The 23305-nt window shown below is 51.5% G+C and overlaps 1 protein-coding gene across 1 annotated transcript in view; it reads right to left on the bottom strand.

Moving 5' to 3' along the window:
• The window catches only part of CPNE5 (copine 5), a 103694-nt gene extending 93330 nt beyond the window's left edge, over positions 1–10364 (bottom strand). Inside the window, 1 exon segment of the mRNA XM_070360911.1 lies at positions 9837–10364. Coding sequence (XP_070217012.1) covers positions 9837–9931 — 95 coding nt within the window. The 5' untranslated portion in view covers positions 9932–10364.
• Positions 10365–23305: the final 12941 nt, after the last annotated feature.

Here is a 23305-nt window from a genome sequence, read left to right as displayed (position 1 = left end):
GGAGGAGGAAATGGCAACCCACTTCAGTATTCTTGCCTGGAGAATCCCCATGGACAGAGGAGCCTGGCGGGTTACAGTCCATAGGGTCACAAAGAGTTGGACACAACTAAGCGACTGAGCATGCATGCAAACAAAGCCCATACATGCTCCATGAATTTACTAGCAATGACTCTTGATACAGAATAAGGAAACACTCCAAGAAGATGTATCTCAGCTTTTCTTGACTGTAGGTCCCTAATTGAGGTCCATGAACCCCTTTAAACTATTAGCAAAATGTGGCATATTGATCTGTATGGACGCATTCTTCTTCTGGAGAGTTTTTATCACATTCTCAAAGAGGTTCATGAGGTTCAAAAGACCAAGGAAATATGGTTTAGTTTCTTTCCAACAGCATCCTTAAGCATCCCTGCAACCTCGGGCAAAAAGCTGGTGGTGATGAACATATAACTTGCATCTTCAATGCTGGGTCCAGAACCCAGCTCTTCCCGTGTATCTAGGACCTCACTTAGTCTGCCTGTGCCTCGGTATCCCCATCTGTAAAGTGGGAGTAATCATAGCCCCTCTTTCCTACAAGTTTTCTAAGAATTAAGACTCATCCATGCAACACAGAACAGTGTCCCGCACACAGTAATTTGCTATTCAGTGCCTGGCATACAATGTTATTGTTGCTCAGTTGCTCGGTCATATCCAACTCTTCCCAACCCCACGGACTGCAGCACAGCAGGCTCCCCTGATCTTCAGCATCTCCCAGAGTTTGCTCAAACTCATGTCCATTGAGTCAGTGATTGCCATCCAACCATCTCATCCTCTTTCATCCCCTTCTCCTCACATCCTCAATCTTTCCCAGCATCAGGGTCTTTTCCAATGAGTCGGCTCTTTGCATCAGGTGGCCGAAGTATTGGAGCTTCAGCTGCAGCATCAGTCCTTCCAATGAATATTCAGGGTTGATTTCCTTTAGGATTGACTGGTTTGATCTCCTTGCGGTCCAAGGGACTCTCAAGAGTCTTCTCCAACACCACAATTTGAAAGCACCAATTCTTCAGTGTTCAGCCTTCTTTATGGTCCAACTCTCACAACCATACATGACTGCTGGAAAAACCATAGCTTTGACTACATGGACCTTTGTGGGCAAAGTGATATCTGTGCTTTTTAATATGCTAGCACACAATAAGTGCTCACAAAAGCCCTGTGGAGGATAAGGTGTCTTGTAGGGACTCCTTGTGTTCTCCCCTCTCTGTTCCCTAATTGCTGGGCTTAATTAGGACCGTGAGCACCCACATGTCCTCGGCCCATCACTGCCCATCTCCTTCATTGAGGAGAACAGACTGAGGACAACTGAGTCACTATCAGGGAGAAACAGGAATCCTAAAGAGGCTGGAGAGACCCCAGAGCTTGAGGGGCCTGCTAGAAGCACCTATTTCTCTATGGAACAATTCAACACCAAACATCTGGTCAACCCCCAGTAGGCAGCGGGTGCGAGAGGGCCACATTAACCATGGATATGTGTGCATGCTTAGTCTCTCAGTTGTATCTGACTCTTTGCGACCCCATGAACTGTAGCCTGCCAGGGTCCTCTGTCCATGGGGATTCTCCAGATAAGAATATTGGAGTGGCCATGCCCTCCTCCAGGGGGCCTTCCCAACCCAGAGATCAAACCCAGGTCTCCTGCATTGCAGGCAGCTTCTTTACCATCTGAGCCACCAGGAAAGACCAAGAATACTGGAGTGGGTAGCTTATCCCTTCTCCAGGGGATCTTTCCGATCCAGGTACCGAAGTGGGGTCTTCTGCATTGCAGGCAGATTCTTTACCAGTTGAGCTACCAGGGAAGCCCAGTCATGGATATAATCTGCACCAAATCCTTTGTTGGGTACTTAACCTATGATACCCTATTCACCCTACGTATCAATGCAGGGAGACAGACACTGTCTCCTTTTATAGGGAAGGTAGCTGGGCCTGAGGTGTGCCAGTGTCCCCCAGCTTAGCTGGAACACTGAGATTGAACTCTGAAGCTGGAGCCCATTCAGAGTTGCTATGGGGAGGCAGGGGTGCCTGTGTTACCAAAACCCTGGGTCTCCCAAATCCCCACCCCAGCCAGCAGTGCCCCTCACATCCTCACTCCCGATTTCCTGTCCCCTAGCTTCATCAGGGCTGCTCGCAAAGTAACAGCTGAAGAGAACTGGAGGGCTTTCCATCTCTCCCTGCTCTGCTCCCTGTTCTAACAGGCAGAAGTAATCTCAGGAAAGGCAAGGAGGGAGCTGGGGAGGAGAGGGACCTTGGCACTCAGCCCCTGGCACTTGCCCATCTCCCCTTTCAGATCCTGTTCCACACGCCCGTGCACTGTCTCTGTGCCAAGCAACCTCGCCAAGGTCTAAAAAGCAATTTTCACATGGCTTAAAGAGCTCTCCTTCCTGGAGCTATTTGCATTTTTGTTATTATTAATTATTGTAATAATTGTCCCTCCTAAGCTGCGTGACCGAGGAAAAGAGCCTGAGCTCTGCCTCAGATCCATTCAAACTAGAATCTCCACACTGACACATGGTAATTCTGTGACCCTGAACAAGCTACTTAACCTCAGTTTCCTCATCAGTGCATGCAGTCATATACCTGTCCTGTGAAGCTGAGAAGCCAATAGCTTAAAATAGAAATGTAGGTAGCACTTCCTTATGCCCACTCCTGTCCCATTCATCAAATCTTAAAATTTCTCCTATTGGGAACTTCAGTCCTATGCAAGGCCAGCAGAGAGGACTGTGGGAAGACAGAGGGGATATTAGGGGACAGAGGCACTTTGAAATGTTTTGGAATCACTCTAAGTCTTTTTGTCTTGACCAGGAAACTAGCAGAAAAAGACTTTGTCAAGAGTCCAGCCAAGCTCTGCTTAGAAAATCAGTCCCCAGTCACTTAACACTGGCTGTCTACTAAATGCAGGAAAAACTGAGGACCCCAAACTCTAGGCCCCTTTTAGCCTCAGGGATCTCAGGGAACCTATGGATCACTTGGAAAACCTCCTCCTTGTGGCAGAGGCCATGGCTATCCGATCAACAAATATTCCTCACTTTTCTTCCTAACAGAATCCACACTGGTTCAGGTATCTGATGCAGCTGCCCTGAAGTCAGAGAAGGTAGGCTCCTGTCCCTTGTTCCTGTTGACTGATTGTGTAACCCCAACAATGTATACACTGAAATATCACCCCTGAATGTGCTGGTATTTGGAGACGAGGTCTTAGGAAATAATTAGTGTGGTTTGAGGTCATGAGGGTGGGTCCTTCATGATGGGATTAGTGCCCTTATAGGAAGAGTTGGCTCTAGCTCTCACTTTCTCTTTCTGCCATGTGAGAACAGTGAGAAGGTGGCCATCTGAAGCCAGGAAGAGAGTCCTCACCGGAATGTGACAACCTGATCTTGGACTTTTACCCTTGAGAACTGTGAGAAACAAATTTCTCTTGTTTCAGCCACCCAGTCTATGGTATTTTGTTATACCAGCCCAAACTGGCTAATATATTGGTCTAGGGGTGGACATGAAACCTGGCTCTGGCCACTGAGATAGAAGGGAAAGTCTGCTGAGAAATTTTTGAGAAGGATTGTGCTTTCTAGATTAAAAAAGAACTTTTTAAAGAGAGGTCTTTGGCGCTACGTCTTGCTTCTTGTCTTTGGATGCTGTTGCGATGCCTAGAACGGAGGCAATTATTCTGTAACAATGAGATCCACCTTTTGGATGACGACAAGATAGAAGGGCAGTTGGGTGCTTAGGCAAAGTGAGCAGACAAACCAGAACTGAGAAGACCTTCCTACAGATTCCCTGTGATTTAAGAAAAATAAATGTGTTTTGGGTTTGATCCACTATCAGAATTCCTGTTACTTACAGCCAAAGCATTCCTAACTGAACCTGATTCCTCTGTGCCCCAAAGCTTGTTCTACCTATTCCCCTCACCTCCTCTCCACTCTCTCTCTCCAGTGGTAGGCCATCTCTAGCAATGGCCTTAAGTCTGAGCAGAAAGAACAAGGGGCTGGGAGAGGACAGATGATAAGTTGCTACTTTATAGTCTGGATGCCGTGGAAGGCCAGTTGCCATTCTGTGACCCTCTCTGGCCTCTACTCCCTAGGGATTCCTCTGGGTTTGCCGCTTAGAATCAAAGTCATCACTGAGCAAGAAGACCTCTTTCATCTCTGGAGATAGAGTACCTACTTCTTGGTTCCATCTACCATGGTTGGAACCCAGGCCCTACTGCAATTCTCATCATTGGACACCCTAATCCTCAATGTGAAGAAGCTCTCAACGTTTTGAAGTCTGAGGAAACTGAATTTGGATCCCTTTTTCTAAAACACATTAACTCTACTGGTTCCTGAACCTGAGCCCTGATCTTCTAATCAGCAAAAAGGGAAAATACTACTATTTAGTTCACAGGGTGGTTGTAAGGTTACAAAAGATGCAGTCATTGTGGTAGGCGGAAACTCAAGACGGTCCCCAAGATTCCCATGCCTGCTGTACAAGCCTGCACAATCCCTTCCCCTTGAGTGTGAGTGGGAATATGATTGGATACTCACTCCTGTTACTTTATATTAAGTTGCAGACTCTGGAGAGATTTATCCCACTTGCTTTGAAGAAGCAGGCCGCCATGCTGTGAGAGGCCCACGTGGCTAGGACCCGAGGGTGGCCTATAGGAGCTAAGAGCCCCAATCCGACAACCAAAAAGTACACAGGGCTTTCATCTTATAGCTGCAAGGAATTATACTCTGCCAACAACCTAAATGAGCTTGGCTTGGACCCCAAGCCTCAGATGAGATCATAGCCCCTGCTCACACCTCGATTTCAGCCTGGGGAGACCCAGAGCAGAGAAGCCAGCTGTGCTATATCTGGGCTGCTGACCCTACAGAAACGGTAAGATAATAAATGGCCATTGTTTTAAGCCCTAGGATTGTGGTGATTCGTTATACAGCAATTGAAAACTAATAAAAATCTGAGTTTGGACCAAATTGCTATTTGGGTAGGTTAAAAAACAGTTGCGTATAGGCAACTGCATGTGGTTCAGCCTAATACAGATGTTAAGTGCCTAGCATGTAGTAAGCACTCAATAAATCCCACCGTTATTATTCCCCTGGCTCCTCTAAATGGTATCTTGACATATTCAGTGGCTGGATATGTCTCTTTTCCCCAGCACTGGCTCTAACAGCTGCCACACTGCCCCCAGGCCCCCTCCTTCGCCAAAACCACCCTCGCCCTGGCTGTCAGAAGACAGTGTTCTGAGCCCATTCACACGCCTTCTGAGAGGCTGAGGGCACCGCTCTGGAGCTAGGCTGCCTCTCGAGCCCTGGGGCAGCAAAATGCCAACCTGAACAGAGAGCAGAAAACAACATCTCTGGGGCAGAGGCAACAGCTGCCACCAGCCCCACATCTGCTGCAGGGGCATGGGCAGCCGCCTGAGAGACCCCAGCAGGGCTAAGCCACCGCCCGCCACTGGGCTGTCCCCTCTTTGCCTCCCCTGCGGGTCTCAGGAATCCCACCATGTAGAACTAACTGTGCGTTGCTTCTGCCAGCAAGACCCCTGGGAAGTGCACAGGTTTCTGTTACATAAAAAATGCAAATTGCCCTTTCTAACCAACACGCTGGTCTGGATCCCTGCATCAGATGAGGCATTGAGAAATAGTGGGGGCCTTGGGAACAGGGCACTGGACAGACGAGGTTTTATGGGTTTTTTTGACAGGTAAGTTTTGATTGGGTCTGCAGGGAGACTACTAAAGTCAGGAATGGTCTGAAACAGACCCATCAGAGGAGGGAGAAGCTCGTGGCTCACACTTTCTACGATGTCTGCTGGAATCCGGTTTCACAAACCATTATTCCCAAAACAACTCCTCAGAGTCTCTAAATGCACACTATATGTCAAATATATGTCAATAAAGCTGGGAGTGGGGGAAATAGAACTTCCTAGATGGATCAGATCTCCAAAACCCACGCAAACCAGCTATAAAGACAGATTTTTATTTATTTTCAGGTGTCAAATAATAGGCACATAAATTACTATTCCTGAATTAATCCATTTAATTAATCCATTTAATCCTTCTACTGTGATAAGGATTATTACACTTCCTTTACAGATGAGGAAACCATGGCCCAAGTTAAGTATTTTACCCAGGATCACAGGGATTGAACCCAGGCAGACAGACCCCACAGACTCATGGTCTTAAACGCTGAGCCAGACAACCAGAGGCTTTAAAATCTTTGACCCTGAGTTTACCAAAGGAGGAGAAGGGAGGGACGGAGGATGAAATGGTTAGATGGCATCACTGACTTAATGGACTTGAGTTTGAGCAAGCTCCGAGAGATGGTGAAAGATGGGGAAGCCTGGTGTGCTGCAGGTCCATGGGGTCACAAAGAGTCGGGCGCGAATGAACAACTGAACATTACCAAAATCGGTAAAAACAGTTATTTGGGAGTAGACAGTAAAGAACCTGCCTGCAATGCAGGAGAACGGGGTTCAATCCCTGGGTAGAAAAGATCCCCTGGAGAAGAGAATGGCAACCCACTCCAGTATTCTTGCCTGGAGAATTCCACGGACAGAGGGGTCTGAGGGACTACAGTCCATGGGGTCACAAAGAGTTGGACATGACTGAGTGATTAACAAAAACACACATACAGAGACTATAGATTAGCCCAAGAAATACCAACACAAAGAACCAGGGGCTGAAACACGTCCACCCCACAGTGTCATCTGCCTTCAGCAGAGGCGTGGGTGGGCGTCCACTGTGATCCTGTGCTGGGGCTCACACTTGTCCCCGTGCCAAGCAGATTGGCTCAGCTAGCAGTGTCCTAGGACAGGCATGGTGCGGGGCCAGTTCCTCCCTCAGGCAACAGCAGAGACCTCCGAGGGCTGCAGGGGTGGCAGGGGCCTTCCTAAGAAGCAGAGAGGGGAGGGAACTAGCTCCCAGGACAGTTTCCAGTTCCTTTGAAACACTGGCCCCTCATCCTGAGATGCCTGCTCTGAAGCCCTCTGGAACTCAGTCAATCAGCACCTTTGCCTGCCCTACTATTCCAGGCCCCTGCCCACTATTCCCTGTCACCTAGATGCTCAGGGCAGGGGCATCCCATAGCCTCCTTCCCCGGGGCTCAGTCAATGCTGACCATGGAATGCAACGGAAGAGGCCAGGACTTCCAGTAATTGGTGGCCATGGAGTATAGAATATGCTGGAGAAAGCCATTCTGTGCAGCTCTCCCTCCTCCCCCTCCTCCTCCTTTTCCTTTCTTCTCTCTCCCTCTCAATCTGTTCTAGAAACTGGATAGTTGGACTTAGTTGAGGGAAAGAGATGGATTGACGATTTCAAGCCCACCCACATTGTGCTCCTTGTCTCCTCTCTGTTCCAGGTGACTCCTCCCTTCACCCCTTCCTACCAGAACCCCATTTTCCCCACCCTCTGGCTTCAGGGAGGGTGGGAGAGCAGGGCCTGGGTCATGCCCCCGTCCCCAGCCTGATATCCCATGAAAAGGAATAAGCACCAGGGTTGATCCCAGAACCACATCCCCCAGGAACTCAACTGCATCCCTGGGTACCACCTAGGCCAAAGGTTTGAGTCTTTGAACACCTCTACTTTCAGAGAGTAAACAGGAGGGGCCAAGTGCTACTGCCTTACAGTAATCATTGTAGCTATTTATTGAGCACCTACTGTATGTGAAGCAAGTGGAAAGCAGCATGCTGGATGCTTCATGATCCTCTACTCCTGTAAGTTAATTCCTCCAACAGGATTTACTGAGGATCTGCTACGTGCCAGCCACGCTTCCAAGCACATGAGCTACCTTGGCAAGTAAGGTTTCTCAATGAATATGGGACCTCCTAGGGCTGCAGGTGGTTTGCACTTGACAAATGGGAGAAATCGAGGCTAAAATTTTGTCCCAGGTGGTGGAGCAGATTCCATCTTAAGGTGTCTGATCCAAAGCCATGGTGCCCTGTGCCCTCTGCCTCCTCTACCTGCCCTGGAAGTAGAGGGTTTGTGAATCTGAGTCAGAGTGGGGACTCCCACTTCCAAAAAGAAAAAAGAGAGAAAAAAAGAAAAAAACAGTTTACTTTAGGGGAAGAGGAATGAAGTCTATACAACCGAGATGTCTTCAGAGGTTCCGGGTTCAGTATGCGAGAGATCCCCTGGCCCAGGCTGAGTGCTCAGGACTCAGTGGACGCCTGAGGCAGTGATTTGGGTTGGGTGTCCCATGGATGAGAAGGATGGCTGGAAGTGGGGAGCATGACGCCAGGCTTTTCAGGATGGGGGGCGGAGACATAAACTGGTAGAAATGAAGACTGGGTGAGATCTGATGGAGAAGGTGCCATTCAGAGGCTCTGGGATGAAAAGGACCCTGAGACAGCTCTGACAGGGGCATGACTGAAGGCTGGGCTGGGAAGGAGCCTCAGGCTGTATGCCCGCAGGGGAGGGAAGGGCGGGCTGGGGCAGCTGCGGATGGCTGAGGAAGTGAGACCAGAGCTAACGGGCCATCAGGAATCTCCCAGCGGAGTAATGACAAAATGCAAATGGCCTTGGGAGATGATCCTGACAAAACTGTGTGTGGGACCATGGGGCAGAAACGTGGGAGTCATCACAGGAGCCCCCAGAAGGGCCTTAACACAAGGGGACAGCAATGTTCCACCGCATCAGCTCTTGCTCCTACTCCCCTAACCCCCACTCCTGCTCCCCAATCCTTCCTCTTTCACACCCCAGCCCAGCTCCTCTGGTTCATCTACATACATCTCCCCAGGGCCACAACTTGGGAATACAGGGTTGTGGGGGGTGGGGGCGGGGGGTGCCACGAAGGTGGATGGAACGTCCGACCAAAGAGAGGCCTAGAAGAGGATGGGGCAGGCGATTTGGGACAAGTGCGCACCTGGGACCCCAGAGATGCTGTTGGTCACTCTGGGCAGGGGAATGGCATCTCCTGCAGAGGTGGGGTCTGCACTGACCACAGTGTTCCTCACAGTCCCCACAAGGCAGTGACCCTAGGCCAGCTGCAGGGTGACTGCACTAGGGGAGATATCCCCCTCTAGCCCACCTGTGCCCCTCACTGCTTGGGGCAGCCTTCCTCTCTGATGGAAGAACCTGCGGGAGACCCAGCTCCGATGCCCTCCCCCTAGTGACTCCCAAAGCCTGTGTAACCTGGCTGAGGATTTAGGGGTGAGAGCCCACAAAAACTCCTCTCCCTCCCCTGCTGGACTCTAAACTTCCACACTCACTGTCCTAGTCCTTTGGCTTAAGATTTTATACCCCAGTTATTGTTTTTTTTAATGGTGTCACTTCGAGTTGTTATCAGTCATCCACAGCTCAGCATGAGTGAGCCAATCTGATCCTTTCCCGAGTCGGTTTTGCTGTTGGAGGTGAAGAAAGGCTTTAGGATCCTGGGGTCTGCAAGGTGGGGGGAGGGAGAGAGAGAGGGTGGGGGAGTTGGGGTGAAGGAGCGGGGAGAAGACAGGGAAGGAGGGCGCAGAAGGCAGAGGCTGGGCACGCCTGGGAAGGATGAGGCAAATCCCTCTCTTCTCCATTTGGGGAGGGGACGATCAGAAACAGACGGCGTGAAGACCCTGCTGTGTTCGTTCACTACCTCCCTCTCCCACCTCGGGCTCCCGGATCCCTACCCCCCGCGTCTTCTTATCTCCTCGCAACATCAGCCCGGTGTGCAAACTTTCCCGGATAAGACCCTGAGCTTGGCTTCCCATTCCGCCTTGGCCACCCGTGGCTGGGCATGGGCTCTTGCCCGACAGGCAGAGGGGCGTCCTGGAGACGAGCACGCTCTGGAAGGGGGCGCACGGAGGTAGACGCGGCTCCGGCTCCAGGGGCGGGGCGGGGGGACCCGGACAGCGGGCGGCTCACCTGCAGGACACGGTGATCTCCACCTTGGTGGCCGGGATGCTGCCCGCCAAGGAGTCGAACTCGCTCAGCGACGCCATGTCCTCGGGCTGTTCCATAGCCCACCGTGCCCCTACCCCAAATTAGTCAATCCCTGCGCGATTCACGCCTCCTCCGGAGCAACGGAAACCCTGGGCTCTCCCCCCAACTCCCGAGCCGGGGCTGGGCGGCAAAGGGAGGAGAGAGGAGAGCGAAGAGGGGGCGTGGGAAGTGAGAGAGGGAAGGGGGCGGAGGGAGCGGGGGCCGAGGAGAGAGGAGGGGGTGCGGGTGACGCCAAGAGGAGGCTGGGGACCCAGTGTTGAGGGGCAAAGCGCTCAGGGAGCTGGGGCGCAGCGGGGAGAGGCGGAGGGGCCCGAAGCGAGGGCGCCGGGAGGGACGCGCGGAGTGGTGGAGAGAGCACCGGGAAAGGGGCGGGGAGCTCGGGGTGGGGGCAGAAGGGGTGCAGGAGAGGGAGAGGGGGTGTGGGGGGTCGAGTGGAGCTAGGGCTGCGGGGGCGGCGGGACTCAGGCAGCGCGGAGCGAACCCGGAGCGCCGGAGCTGCGGCGCCACTCGCTGGGTCTCCGCGCGGGCGGCGGCGAGGCTGGGGACGCGGCTCCAAGCGCCACCTTCTCGGCTCGGGCTCTGGCTCCAGGGCGCCCGGGCTGCGGGAAAATCAAATCTGCCCGAAGCCGCCGCCTCCCGCCACCCGGGGCGGGCCTCTTGCTGGGTCCTTGAGCGCCGGAGGGGGCGCCCGCAGGGGCCGGGGCGGGGCCGCGGGCGGGGTCTGCGCGCGAGTGTGTGTGCGAGCGTGTGAATCTGTGTGTGTGTGTGTGCGCGCGTGTGGCGGGCGTGGGGACGCGGTTCCAGATGCTGGGAAGCTAGGGGGTGACGGCTAGAGATGGTCTCGGCCGTGCGCGTCTTTGTCTGCGCCCGCGCTCCACTCCCCGCCTCCCGGAGGGTCTCGGTACCCCGGGAGCCAGAGGGGTGTCTGAACCTAGGAGCATCTGTTTGGGAAGGGTCTCTGCGGAGCGGGGGTGGGGAGGGATCTGTGCACAGAGACAGCATCTCCCCCAGAGGTTTGAGGGGGGTCTCTGCTGAGGGTGCGCCCCAACGCGGGGGAGGGGGCGGGTCTCAGTCCAGAAACAGATTTTACATCTCCTAGGGAAGCGTGTGGGGCCGACCCCAGTGCCTGGAGGGGCCGCCTCAGTGAGGGTCCTTAGGCCTAGGCAGCGTGGGTACATGGGCGCTCCCCTATCCGCCTCTGCCCCCGCCGGGCCTGGCCACGCGGAGTCGGCCACTTAAGCCACGCGACAGAGCCCTCCCCATCCCCGGCCCGTCGTGACCACACGGCTTAGCCAGCCCCCGGGTCTAGAAGCTTCCTCCAACCAGGCAGAGGGCGGCCCGAGCTCTCCAGGCTTCTCTGCAACCTGCACCAAGTAGGCGCCTGCTGTGTGCCGGGCTCTAATCGCAGTCAGGGGAGCGAGGAGAGAGTCGAGGCCCCTCTCTGGCGGCCCCCCTTCCAGCCTGGCCCGTTGCTGCTCCACTCTGCCGGGGTCTAGCCCTCCTGGATGAGCCCCTGGGTTTGCAGCTCTGTGGCGTCTCTCCAGGGCTTCTCAGAGACTCTTCCCTAGGAAATCTCCCGCGGCCCCTCCTCAGCCTGAATCTCAGCTTTACTAAGCTAGAACCTCCTCTTCACCATCGCCCCGGCATTTAGAGCGGACGAGCCTCTCTGCCGGGGAAGGGTCCTGGGGGGATCAGAGCCTGAGACCGGCTCTGGGAAAGCCGCGCCCTCCGGGCCTGGCTTTGGCAGCTGGGCCTTAACGGGCGCTCGAGATTCTGTTTGAAGTCAATTCCCAGAACATCGGATACAGCCAGAGTCAAAGACAAATATAAGAACACGTTCGTCAGCCTGGGTTAAGTGTTTTCCGTTTACCCATGGCTTAGGATCCGCTGGACTAGGCTCTGCGACCTGGGCCCCGACAGCAAGAACAAAGAGGGGATGCCCTGGGTGGTGGGGCGCTGCGGGGTTGAAAGGTTCCTTTCTTTGGTTTGGGCTTAAGACCCTGTCTCCACCAAGAATAAGTTGGGCCTCCTTTCCCAAGGGATGCAAAACTGGGCTTGGAATCTCTGTGTCCCCGACTCCCCGCTTTCCCCCAGGGAGCTGTCCTAGACATGCTCCAAACATACTTGTGAATATGTTATCCACTGGTTCCACCAGTGTTTACAGAATACCCACTCTGTGTCTGACCAGGTGCTAGGTTCCCTTGGAAAGCTTCCTTGGTCACAATGATAACCACCGTTTTGTTTTCAAAGAACCTACCCTGGGCCAGACACTGTGATTAATTTTTTTAAATACTATTTGTGTACTATAAAAGTCACCATTTTAAAGTATACAATTCAGTGGTTTTAATATATTTACAAGGACTGTGCATGATTATAAATTCTCAAGTATAGGTGTGAGGTATTATTATTTCAGGGGAGCTAAGTAACTTTCCCACAGTCACCCAGTTGGGAACTGGCAGAGCGAGAATTTGAACCCAGGCGGTTGAGACCAAAGCCTGACTCTGAACAGAAGTCTTGATTGCCTCTTAGGATGGAGCCAGGTGCTGAAGGGTCATAAAAGCCATCCATAGGAATTCCCTGGTGGTTTAGCGGCTAAGATTCCATGCTTCCAATGTAGGGCATCCGGGGTTCAATTCTTGGTCAGGGAGCTAGATCTCATATGCGACAACTAAAGAGTTTGCATGCTGCAATTAAGACCCAGTGCAGCCAAATGAATAAATAAATATTTTAAAAAGACAGACATCCATGAAATTAGGTCCAGTTGAGGAGGACAACAGTGGGAGTCATTGCAGCTTGTTGAGCAGGTGAATAGTGAGACTGAAGTTCTATCACGTAACCTTGTAATTTTACAGCATTGGGCATAGCAGCCCCTATGTCTCTTTCTAGAAAGATTCTGGAATTTGTCTGTTTCTCTCTCTTCCCTCTTTTTCTTTTTTTTCTGTTTTATTCACTGATTTATTTCTTTTTAAAATACTTTTTAAAAATTGGAGTATAATTGCTTTACAATGTTGTGTTAGTTTCTGCTGCGCGTGTGTGCACGCTTAGTCATGTCCGACTCTTTGCGACCCTATAGAATGTGGCCCACCAGGCTTCGCTGTCCATGGGATTCTCCAGGCAGGAATACTGGAGTGGGTTGTCATGTCCTCCTCCAGGGGATCTTCCTGACCCAGGGGTTGAACCCGTGTCTCCTGCATCTTATGCATCGTAGGCAGATTCTTTACCACTGAGCCACCCAGGAAGCCCTGTACATCGAAATGAATAATTTTTATGTGTACATATATCCACTCCTTGGGCCTCCCTCCCACCCCACCACCCTTATCTCATCCCTCTAAGTCATCACAGAGCGCTGAGCCGAGCTCTCTGTTCTAGCTGTCTTCCCACTAGCTATCTCTTTTGCCAGGCCCAGTTCTTCCCACCCTCCCTTCCCCCACTGTGTCCACATGAATATTCTCAGTCTATGTCTCTATTCCTGCCTTGCAAATACTTTCATCTGTACCATTTTTCTAGATTCCACATATATGCATTCATATATGGTGTTTATTTTTATTTTGCTCTCTCTTAGTTATTGCATTTCCATCGTGGCTCTTTGGGGAAAAAAATTATATTGGGCAACTTCTTTGTGCCGGGTGCCATCTCAGGCTCAGAGGATTAAAAAGGTGATGAAAAGGACATAGTATCCGTCCCCAAAGAATTCCCAGGCCAGTGGGGATCCCAAGACATGCAGAAAATAAATGATGGCGCAGCAAGAGCAGTGCTGATGAGGCAGGCATAAAGGGCCAGGGCCACAGAGAGGAGTGACCAATAGTTCTTCCCCAGGAGTGGGTGCAAGGGAGGCTCAGAAGAAACTGCAAAAAGGAGCTGATACTGAGATGGACGTTGAAGATGATGTCTGTTTGCTTCCTTAGAAGCAGACCCTGCGAGAAGGCTTTAAATGTGAGTAGTTTATTTGGGAGACGAAGGAAATGCCATGTGGGGAGTGTGGAGGTGAGGCGGGGCAGGCAGCCAATAGGGGTGGTTTATCCAGCCGGTTATCCCTGCGGGCAACTAGGCTCATTCCCACCAGGGCGCTCTGGGAGACCATGCAGCACACACCTCACACTCAGCCCACCAGAGGGGTGAGGGAGCAGGGTGGGTTGTGGACACAACAGCTTTCATCAGTCACAGGCTCAGTGGCTGAGTGCCGCCTCTGGAGAGTGCTCATTTCCTGGCACACGTCTAACCTGACGTGTGGCAATGAGAGTGGCAATGCGGGTTCCAGAAGCCAGAGAGAGCTGCAGGCAGAGGAGTACAGGTGCCAACAGCGGGAGGTGGGCTGGGGCACTGAAACGGTAAAGGTGAGGGTACAGACAGGACAGCAGCTGCTACAGAAGATGGACTTCTGCCTGGAGGACAAGGCTGAGCAGGTGCTTCTGGCAGGCGACCAGCAAGATTAAGGGCCAGAAAGCTGTGTTTGGAGACCCTGGAGTGCAGGATGAAGGTGGCAGAGATAGAATGGGAGGCCAGGAGGTGAGGGGCCATGATGCAAAGCCATGGACCTTGGCCTCCTCTGGCCACTGAGGCTTTTCAGGAGGGGACACTGGAGGAGGGCAAGTCTAAAAGACACCCCTGAGCTCCATGGTTAACCAGTGACCCCAGAATACAAAACTCGCTGATCAGGCCTGGGGCAAAATGCTCACAGTCCTTGCACAAATGAATTGCTGATGGTTCAAGAGCAGCCTCTGGGCATTGCCACTGGAGAGGTCATTTCTCCTTTATGGGCTATGATAGTGGTGGCAAGTAACTGAGGTCACCTGTGAAGTTCAGGAAGCCAGCCGGCAGGCCAGAAGGTGTTGCAGTCTTGCTGTCTGGGCCCGGCAGCCAGATTAGAGCCAACCACCACCCTGCCCACCCCACCATGTAACCAACCCTTGTCCCTCTGATTACAGACTGTGAGCACGGAATGGGCCATGCCCAGAAGATGTGGAATAATCAGCATCAGCGTTTTGCCTTTGCCATCCAAGACTGCAAACGCTCTATCATCTGACCTAATCCACGGTGTTAATGACGGCAGAGCAATTTCGAGAGGCAACCCGCAGCATTGATAAGGAGAGGAAAAGCACCACGGGGCTTAGGAGGCAGAGCTCACAGATGAGGCAGCTGCTGCCCGTCTCCTACCCCACCCCCCACCCCCTGTTGTGTAAACACTGCCCTCAGATCTGCCCTGTACAAGGCTGGGGATGATAAGACAAAAAGAACACAAAGGAGCAGAAGGACTGTGCATGGGACAGGGAGTGGAGGCCGTCCATACTGCATCTTAGAACAAACTGGAAAAAGGCCTTTGGGTAAATGCTGTCCTGAGCCAGCCAGGGCACATGGCTCGTGGACCAGAGTGTGGACTGGATTTGAGCCTCTGTGTACTCCCTTGGCTGGGTGCCCTTGGGAAGTGAAGACCCTGCACCACAGTGCATGGGAGTCCTGGGGAGACAGGGAAAGACAGAGGGCATGGCAGGAACCTGAAACCATCATGGCAGTAGAGAGGTGAGGGAGATGCAGTGTCTGATTCCATCCATTACTAGAAATGCTAGCAGGGGCATGGTTGGAGATCATCTTGATTAAACCCCTTCTTTCACTAAAACGTTTAGAGAAGGGGAGTAAAGAACTTAAGGTCACCCGCCTCTTCCCTCAATAAGACACTCCAGTAGTAACAGTGAGGTCAGATGCCCAAGTGCAAGGTGGACCTGCCTGAGAAGGTCTGGGAGCAGCCCTGTTCGGTAGGGCTGAAGGCAGGGGCACAAGCTGGCCACGGAGCTCTCCACACCTCCAGCCCCCATTCCTCCTGGAGCTGCCCCACCATCCCAACCAGAGCCCCACCCCACCCTTCCTTTCTGCCTCTCCCCACACGGGAGCACCACTAGCTCAGTCATCCGGGCAAAGGGAAGCCCCAGGGCGCTCCTGCTGCTGGTTCAGCGGCCTTTCCTAGCCGCTCGGATCCCAGCTGTGCCCCTGCCCCCGCCCCCACCCCAGGGCTGCCTCCCACGTCTCTTGTACTCCTCCTTCCAGCCCCTCCTGCCTTTCTAAGTGAGGGGAGGCCTCCCTGTCTAGCTACTAGAATCTTCACAGCAACCAGGGGATCCACTTGACACCAGAGTCAGGCTGTGTCACTTCTCTGTTTGAGACCTTGCCTTGGGTTCCATCTCCCTCTGTGCCAAGAGGACTTGATGGGCCGTGGGCTGTGGACCAAAAGGCCTGTGACCTCTCTTGACTTCAGCTCATCTTTCCTCTCTGACTTCAGCCCATCACAACCTTCACTCCAGCCATACTGGCCTCCTTATTGACCCGCAGGCTCCTGTCTCAGGGCCTTTATAGTGCTGTTCCCTCAGCCTAGAATACTTTAAATAGAAAAAAAAAATTATGTTTGACTGCCCCAGGTCTCAGTTGCAGCATGTGGGATCTAGTACCCTGACCAGGGATTGAACCTAGGCCCCCTGCATTGGGAGCATGGAGTCTTAGTCTCTGGATCACCAGGGAAGTCCCAGCTTAGAATACTTGGCCCTGGGGCCCTCAGGTCTCTGCCTCGTCTGCAGGAGGATTTCCTGGCCATTATACCTAACACAGTGCCTTGTTACTCTTTGCCCCTGACCCTCCTTTATTATTCCTCAGAGCGATATCCTTCTCTGTTTTCCCCACTAAAATACAAGTTTTATACAAGCAAGAACCTTGCCTTGTTTGTGGTTACACTCCCAGCTCCTAAATAGTGCCTAGCACATAATAGGTGCTCAGTTGATCATACTGACGTCAGCTGGACTTGGCCTGCAGCGGCTTGAAGTAGGGTTTTGGTTCCCAGCCAGAGATGGGGGTTGGGTAGCAGCAGTGAGGGGCTGTATCCTAGCTGCTTGACCAGTGGCCAGTGACAAGGCCTTGGCCCATCAGCTGTGCAGAAAGGAATTTCCACACAGAGACAGAGAGTAGTGAAAAAAGTAAAGCGTTTATTAGGAGGAAAAGAGTCTATGGGCAGGCTCAGTGTTGTGATCTCGTGGTAGTTTGAATCACTTCCATGGGGTGTTTCTTCCAGGTTTCCTTTGGCTGATCATTTTGATTTGCCTGGTTCTGAGTCCATATTTGGTAAATCTCAGGAACTTCCCATGTGTGTGTGATCATCTCTTAGTCAAGATGGATTCCAGTGACGAGGCCTATGGGTAGTTGACATCACTCCTTTTGACCTCCAACGAGCTTTATAGTCAGGAAGTTCTTGATTTCGAGAATGAGAAATACGTGGTCTCTTATCCTTTACCTGGGCAGGACCTAGCCTCCTCTCTCGCTCCTGCTGTTGTGGAGTTTCTGTCCACAGGGAACGAAACCCAGCTGCTCACCCTGGGGCCCATCTATCTGCTCCTCAATATGACAATATGAAAAGTTCATAAGTTTATCTCTCCCCTCTGAAACACTGACTCATTCAGTGAGGACCCTTGGCTTCTACTGAGCAGTCCCAAATAGGGTCACCCCCATATACATCTCACACCGAGCCTTCATCCATCCAGCATTTATGGAGCATCTATTATGAATTCAGTTGTTGCATTGACAACTTTCAGACTGAGACTCTCTGGGCTCCATGGCCACTAGCACAGAGAAGGAAATGGATCTTATCCCTTTACTTTGTTTACCGAGAACCTACCATGTAATAAGCACAGCAACACGGATTTAACACCCATCACACATGGAATGCTCACAGTAACTCTACGATGCTATTGTCCCATTTGATAAACTCTGTGCCACGAGCCGGGCTAGTTCACTACCAGGGAGAGAGAGATGAGGGAGACCCAGTCTCCGCAGAAGCTCTGTCCAGTAGCGTTGGAGCACTTGTTTTGAGTGACCTTCGAGGAATCTATAGAATATGGGTCTTAACTTGCCCAAGTTCACACAGACAAGTGGCAGAGGACAGGATGCAAACCCAGCCCCTGTCTTTGCCTGACGCCAGGCCAACTCCTTCAGCCTTTACTCAGGGCTTGTCAAGGAGTCTCGGTGTCTGTGACGTAGCCCCTCATGTGGCTGCGGGGCCTAGTCTGGCGTGATGTGATCTGTGCTCAGAGCCTTGTCCCTTTTACTTTTCACCACAGCACAGACATCACAGCACGTCACTCTCTGCCCTCCTCGATCCTCCCCTCCAACATTTAACCCAGTATTTAGCTCTTTATTGTGGTATTGGAAACCTCAGTGCTACAAAGGACTTGAAAGATAATGCAACTCACTTTGATTTTACAGATTTGGAGTCTGAGTCCTAGAGAGGGAAAGAAATTGGCCGAGGTTATTTTGCCAACAAGTAGCAACTGGAGGTAAAAACTAACAGTTGTTCAGATTAGAATGAACTCCTAGATCTTTTCTTCCCTTAGCTCAGCTCCTTCAAGAAAGGATGGGTCCCCTTGACTTTATAAATGCAATTGTGCCATCTCCGAGCCTTTGGTGATAGGGGCCAAGGTGAACCTCCATCTCCACCATCAGCTTTTTACACCCAACCAGAACCGGCCACATGGTTGGCCCTGGCCCTTCTTCCTGCCATTTTCTCTCCACCAGGCCCATATTCTACCCATCTGTCAGGTACCATCACTTCCAGGAAGCCAGCCTGGATTCACCCAAGGTCACCAAGTTTCTCCTTCCATTGAACCTCCAAAACATTTCTCTTAGGTAGATTTTTCTCTCTTCTCCACTTAACAGGGAGTGTACCCTGAAGGCATTGGCCCTTGGATCTTGGTCCTCCGTAGCCTGGCCTTTCCCAGCCTCGGCCTCCCTCTCTTCTTTTTTGCTGGATTTAATTACACTTGAACATATTACTTCTCAGTCAGCCAGTCTGCTCTTGGGCCTCCTGAACACTCTCTTCATTTGATCTCAGCCATTTCCTCTTATTTGCGCATCTTGGGAAATGGAGAATGAATCCTCACATTTGAATCTTCAGAAGCTTAAAAGCAGCCTATGTCACTTTCTGAAGTCCCAGCCTCCCACCAACACACTTGATGTTCTCCTGATCGGCCCGGGGGGTGGGATAAAATAGCTGGATTGAAAGCCTTGATTGAGTCTATTCCCCAAACCCCCTCCCATTTCTCCCCCTGGCCTGGTTGCTTGAGGGTCTGCATAGGCCTCAGGCGGATGGGTAGGGAGGGGAGCCGTCATTCCACCCACACCCTCGGATTTTTCCTTACCCTGCAGTTCGTTTAGCACATCCCCTGGCTGGACCTGCACTGGGGCAGTCTGAAAAGCCACCAAGGGTGAAACTTTTCTTTTTTTTTTTAAGCTATAAATTCATTTTCATGCCAAACTGCTTGTATCTGCCCGCCTGGCTGTGGAAGAAAACGGAAACGTGCACGAAATGCCATGAGCTTGGCTTTGTGTGGAAGCTGAAGTCCTCAGGGCCCTGCCCCAGGGGTGCGCCTGCTGGCATCTCCAGCTGCCTGCTGCGATTTCCCCGAGTTCTATTAACTCTGGGCCCTGCTTGTCAGACACACTTCGCATCTTGCCTCCTCCTCCTCCACCCCTGGCTAAGAAAATTTGCCCTGATTACAGGAAGCGTGTGTCCCCTGTTCTCCGATAAGCCTATCAGGAGCCAGGCTGAGGCTCCGGCATCAGGCTTTGGAAGCGGCTGCTGACGGCCTCTCAGGGCTCGCCTGGCCGCCTGCCTGGGGGCAAGGGGGCAGCACAGGGTTGTCTCCACTCCAACCACTCACGTTGTGACCTTGAACCCCTCATTGTCTCTCTGCTTCTCGGGTTCTCCCAGCTTAAAAAAATGGGGATCATAATACCCATTCCGCCTATCCCCTCCAAACTGGTATAAGATTCCAATTAGATGAGGATGTGCTAAAAGGAAATACCATCATAAAACTGCCCCAGTTTAGACCACAGCATGGTGAGAGACCAAGTTGGGCCCTCTCATTCTACAGATGGAAGAAGCCTGCCAAGGTCACGCAACAACCTGGCTTGAAATGACCAGCCTCCACGTTGCCTGAGCTGGAGGGAGGAGGGGGCACAGGATGTTAAGGAAAGTATTCCTGGGGGGGTTTCAGGTATGACCAGGGAGAGAGCAGACCCAAAGCCCAAAGCTCAGCCCTGCCAAGACCCAGTCAATCAACACAGAGCCTTCATCTACAAAACGGATTGGTCTCTGAAGCGGACATCATGATGTCTTGTTCACAGGCCTTTGGAGAGGATTAAATGGAGTAATCCATGCAAAGCGCGTGGCATGTTCCCTAAACACGAGTTCCTTACCGTCTTCTAGCTTACACAGCTACACGTGCTTTTGAAAAGAGGAGGCACAAGGGGAACGTTTTCTCTTAAGAGCTGAATATTGCCAAAAGGACAACTGTGAGTCTTGGATTTCCTTTTCTTCGGGGGCTTTTCTTATACAGTGACTGTGAAATGGCCATTTTCCCCATCAGTGTAATGAGGAAGAAATATTGCTTCTCCCTCCTTCCCCACTGCCTCTGCTGTATGAGAGCTCCCTCGCAGGTACTCAGGCCAGCCAGCTTTTAATGGAGCTGTGGCCAGATCCTCGCAGAGGGGAAAGTGCTTTCTGAGATTAGCTGAGTGGTGAGGCTAATACAGTTATGATCTAATAAACACACTGATTAGGGTCATTTGTGCTCCTTCCCTCCCTCCCTCACCTCCTCCTGCTGAACCTCGGCAGGACTGTGGCAGGCTCTGCTCGGAAGGGCCTTCAAGAAGATGGCTAAGGCTGGGGTTTCCTGGCCAACTTGACCTGAGGATGCTCTAAGATAGAGCAGCTGGACAGGACAGCCTGCAAGGCAGGCGATTCGGGTCCTCACCCGTGCCCTGCACCTAGATCGTTCTCTTTTTCTGCACCTCATCTTCCTCCTCTGAATGTCAAAGGTAGAGATGAAAGGGCTGAACTTTGCATCAGTTCTCAAGTTCGAGAGAACTTGCCTTTCACTAGCCATGTCACCCTGGGTCCATTATTCCATACACCCTTTCACTCTGTCCAAGGCTTTCTACTTGTCTTTGGGTCTCAGTTGGCTCATCTGCAAATGGGCATACTAAATGCCAACCTCAGAGGCTGGTTTTGGGGATTAAGAGAAAAATACACATAAGCAGCTTCCACAGACCATGGATCAGAGCAAGGGCGACAGCATCTTTTCTTTAAGGATCCTTCTGGTTGACTCTATGGAAGTATTTGCTATTGCTGGGCCTAAAAGACGGCTCCAAAGCTACTTGCTGAGGGATATAAAGTGGCTAAGAAGGACCTGGCTCTTTACCATGGGGCGTATCACAGAACCAGGCCCTGGGCACCGGGGCTTATTCCCCGTTCCTATGCACGGCGGACTTCTCCACCTAGTCCCGTAGACAGGAGAAAGAGCCTTCCCAGGCCTGTTAGTGCCAGGCTTACATCTCAATTCTGGCCCCACGCAGTCCGAGCAGTCGCTGGTTTTCCACATCAAAGGGGTGGCTGGCCTGGCTTGGAATCAATCCTGAAAGGCATTGGTAGGCTTCTGCCTTCTAAAGAGACTGTAAGGCTAAATTGTATTCACACTGGCCTCTAGTGGCAAATTTCCAAAATAGCATGCTAAATGGAAAGTTGGCAGTGGAAGGAATCTTCTCAGAATGACCTAGATTTAGAAACTTAGGGTTAATAGGGGCCTCATTCTGATTTTCGCCTGATGAATGAGAAAACATAATTTCAGAGGTAAAGTGATTTGTCCAATGGTCACACAAAAGCCCTTACAGCTCACTGTCCATAAACTGGTTCTCTGTGGTTTTAGGGATGCAGTTAGGGATCATGAATTACCTACTTGAACAAATAAGGACCCATTTTTTCAAAATCAGACCGAGCCAGCCTTAGAACGAGACCCTGTTTTCTTCCCCTATACATTTTGCTTCTTTTTTTCCCTCCCCTATCTGTTAAAAAAACTAAAAATGTTGCTGGACAATCTCCTGTCCTGGTATCGACATGAATAGTAATCTACCCTACAGGCAACAGGGCTCTGAGACCCTGAAGGGCTTTGTAGGCAGTAAACTCTGCCACTTACACAAATGCGCTTCTCAGTGTTTCCTCCTCCACACGTTGCAAGAATGTAGTGCCAGAAGGGGCCACAGTGACAGCTCGGATTGGCTCGAGGATCTGGGGGTAGGAATCGTTTCCCGTGTGCAGGGAAAGCTATTTTGACATATTCTGGAGACGCAATCCAAAAATAAATCAAGCTGAGGACTTCCACAGGGCTTAGTGGAAAGGCTTTGCTGCCGTACAAGCTAAAGCTTGGGTTGGTAAAGCTATTTCTGCAAATGGATCTCAACCTTTTCCTGACAGAGAACAATTTTTAATTTGATTTATTCAGTAATAACCTCTCAAAGAATTGCATAAGGTGCTGAGGGGGCTCCCAGAGAGGAATAAGACAAGGGTTTTTGCTCTTGGAGTTTAGCCTGGTGGGAGGGAGCGATGTGCAACCTCAGGCCGCTGAAATGTTGGGGTGAAGAGGCAGGAGAGGTGTGCGGTGGCTTCGAGGACCACCGGTGTGAAGGACAGCTGTTTCCCAAAGGCCCATCCCTGTTCTGAGTATTTGCTCCAGCTCATTTAATCTTCACAACAGCCTTAAGAGGTAAGGACCACTAAACCAAGGCACAGAGAGATTAAGGAACACGTTCATCATACTTCTGCTGAGTGGTGACGCTGGGCTCTGAGGCCTGGCAGTCTGGTTTCAGAGCCCTTTACCCTCAGTGTCATGACCGATGACGACATATCCCTGCCTTTCTGTGATGTCTACTAAATCATACCATCTTAGTCATTCTGGTGCCCACAGGATCTCAGGGTCACACGTGGTCTGATGTCCATGGTACACTAAATGGGAATGGAAGGTGGAAGGGCACTGGTTCTTAAAGCTGCACCTTAGCTGCCAAAGCCAAGAGCCGGTAAAGCTCACCCTGTGCTTTGAATCCCTTCAATCTTCTTAATCTTCTGAGAACACTACTGGTCTAGGAGGCAGAAGAAAAGGTTAACGTCCTGACTGCCCATGCCCTTAAGAACCGCCCCCTTGCCCCAATATCATGATGGGCAAACGTGAGAGTTAGCCTCTCACTACTCAAAGTGTGGTCTCTGGACCAGCAATCACCATCACCTGGAAACTGGTCAGAGACGCAGAAATCTCTGGCCAGATGCTGAATCTGGATCCGCTTTCTAAGGGCAGGCTCCCCAGTGATTCTTCTGTGTGGCAAAGTGTGAGAAGCTTGGGCTAGACCCCGTGGGGACTATGCACTTTTCAGTCTGGGTACATGACCTATTTCATTAATCTCCATCTAAGTTACAAACTCATTCTGCGTTCTCCAAATAACCTACCCTCATCTTGATCTATTTGAGCTGTGACTGAAATGAGCTGTGTCCCAGCACATCCCACTTCCATGAGACTTGTCCTAACTGTACT

The sequence above is a fragment of the Bos mutus genome, chromosome 23, assembly GCF_027580195.1.
Source record: "Bos mutus isolate GX-2022 chromosome 23, NWIPB_WYAK_1.1, whole genome shotgun sequence".
NCBI classification, from domain to species: Eukaryota; Metazoa; Chordata; class Mammalia; order Artiodactyla; family Bovidae; genus Bos; species Bos mutus.
This window is presented reverse-complemented; position numbering and strand designations above follow the sequence as displayed.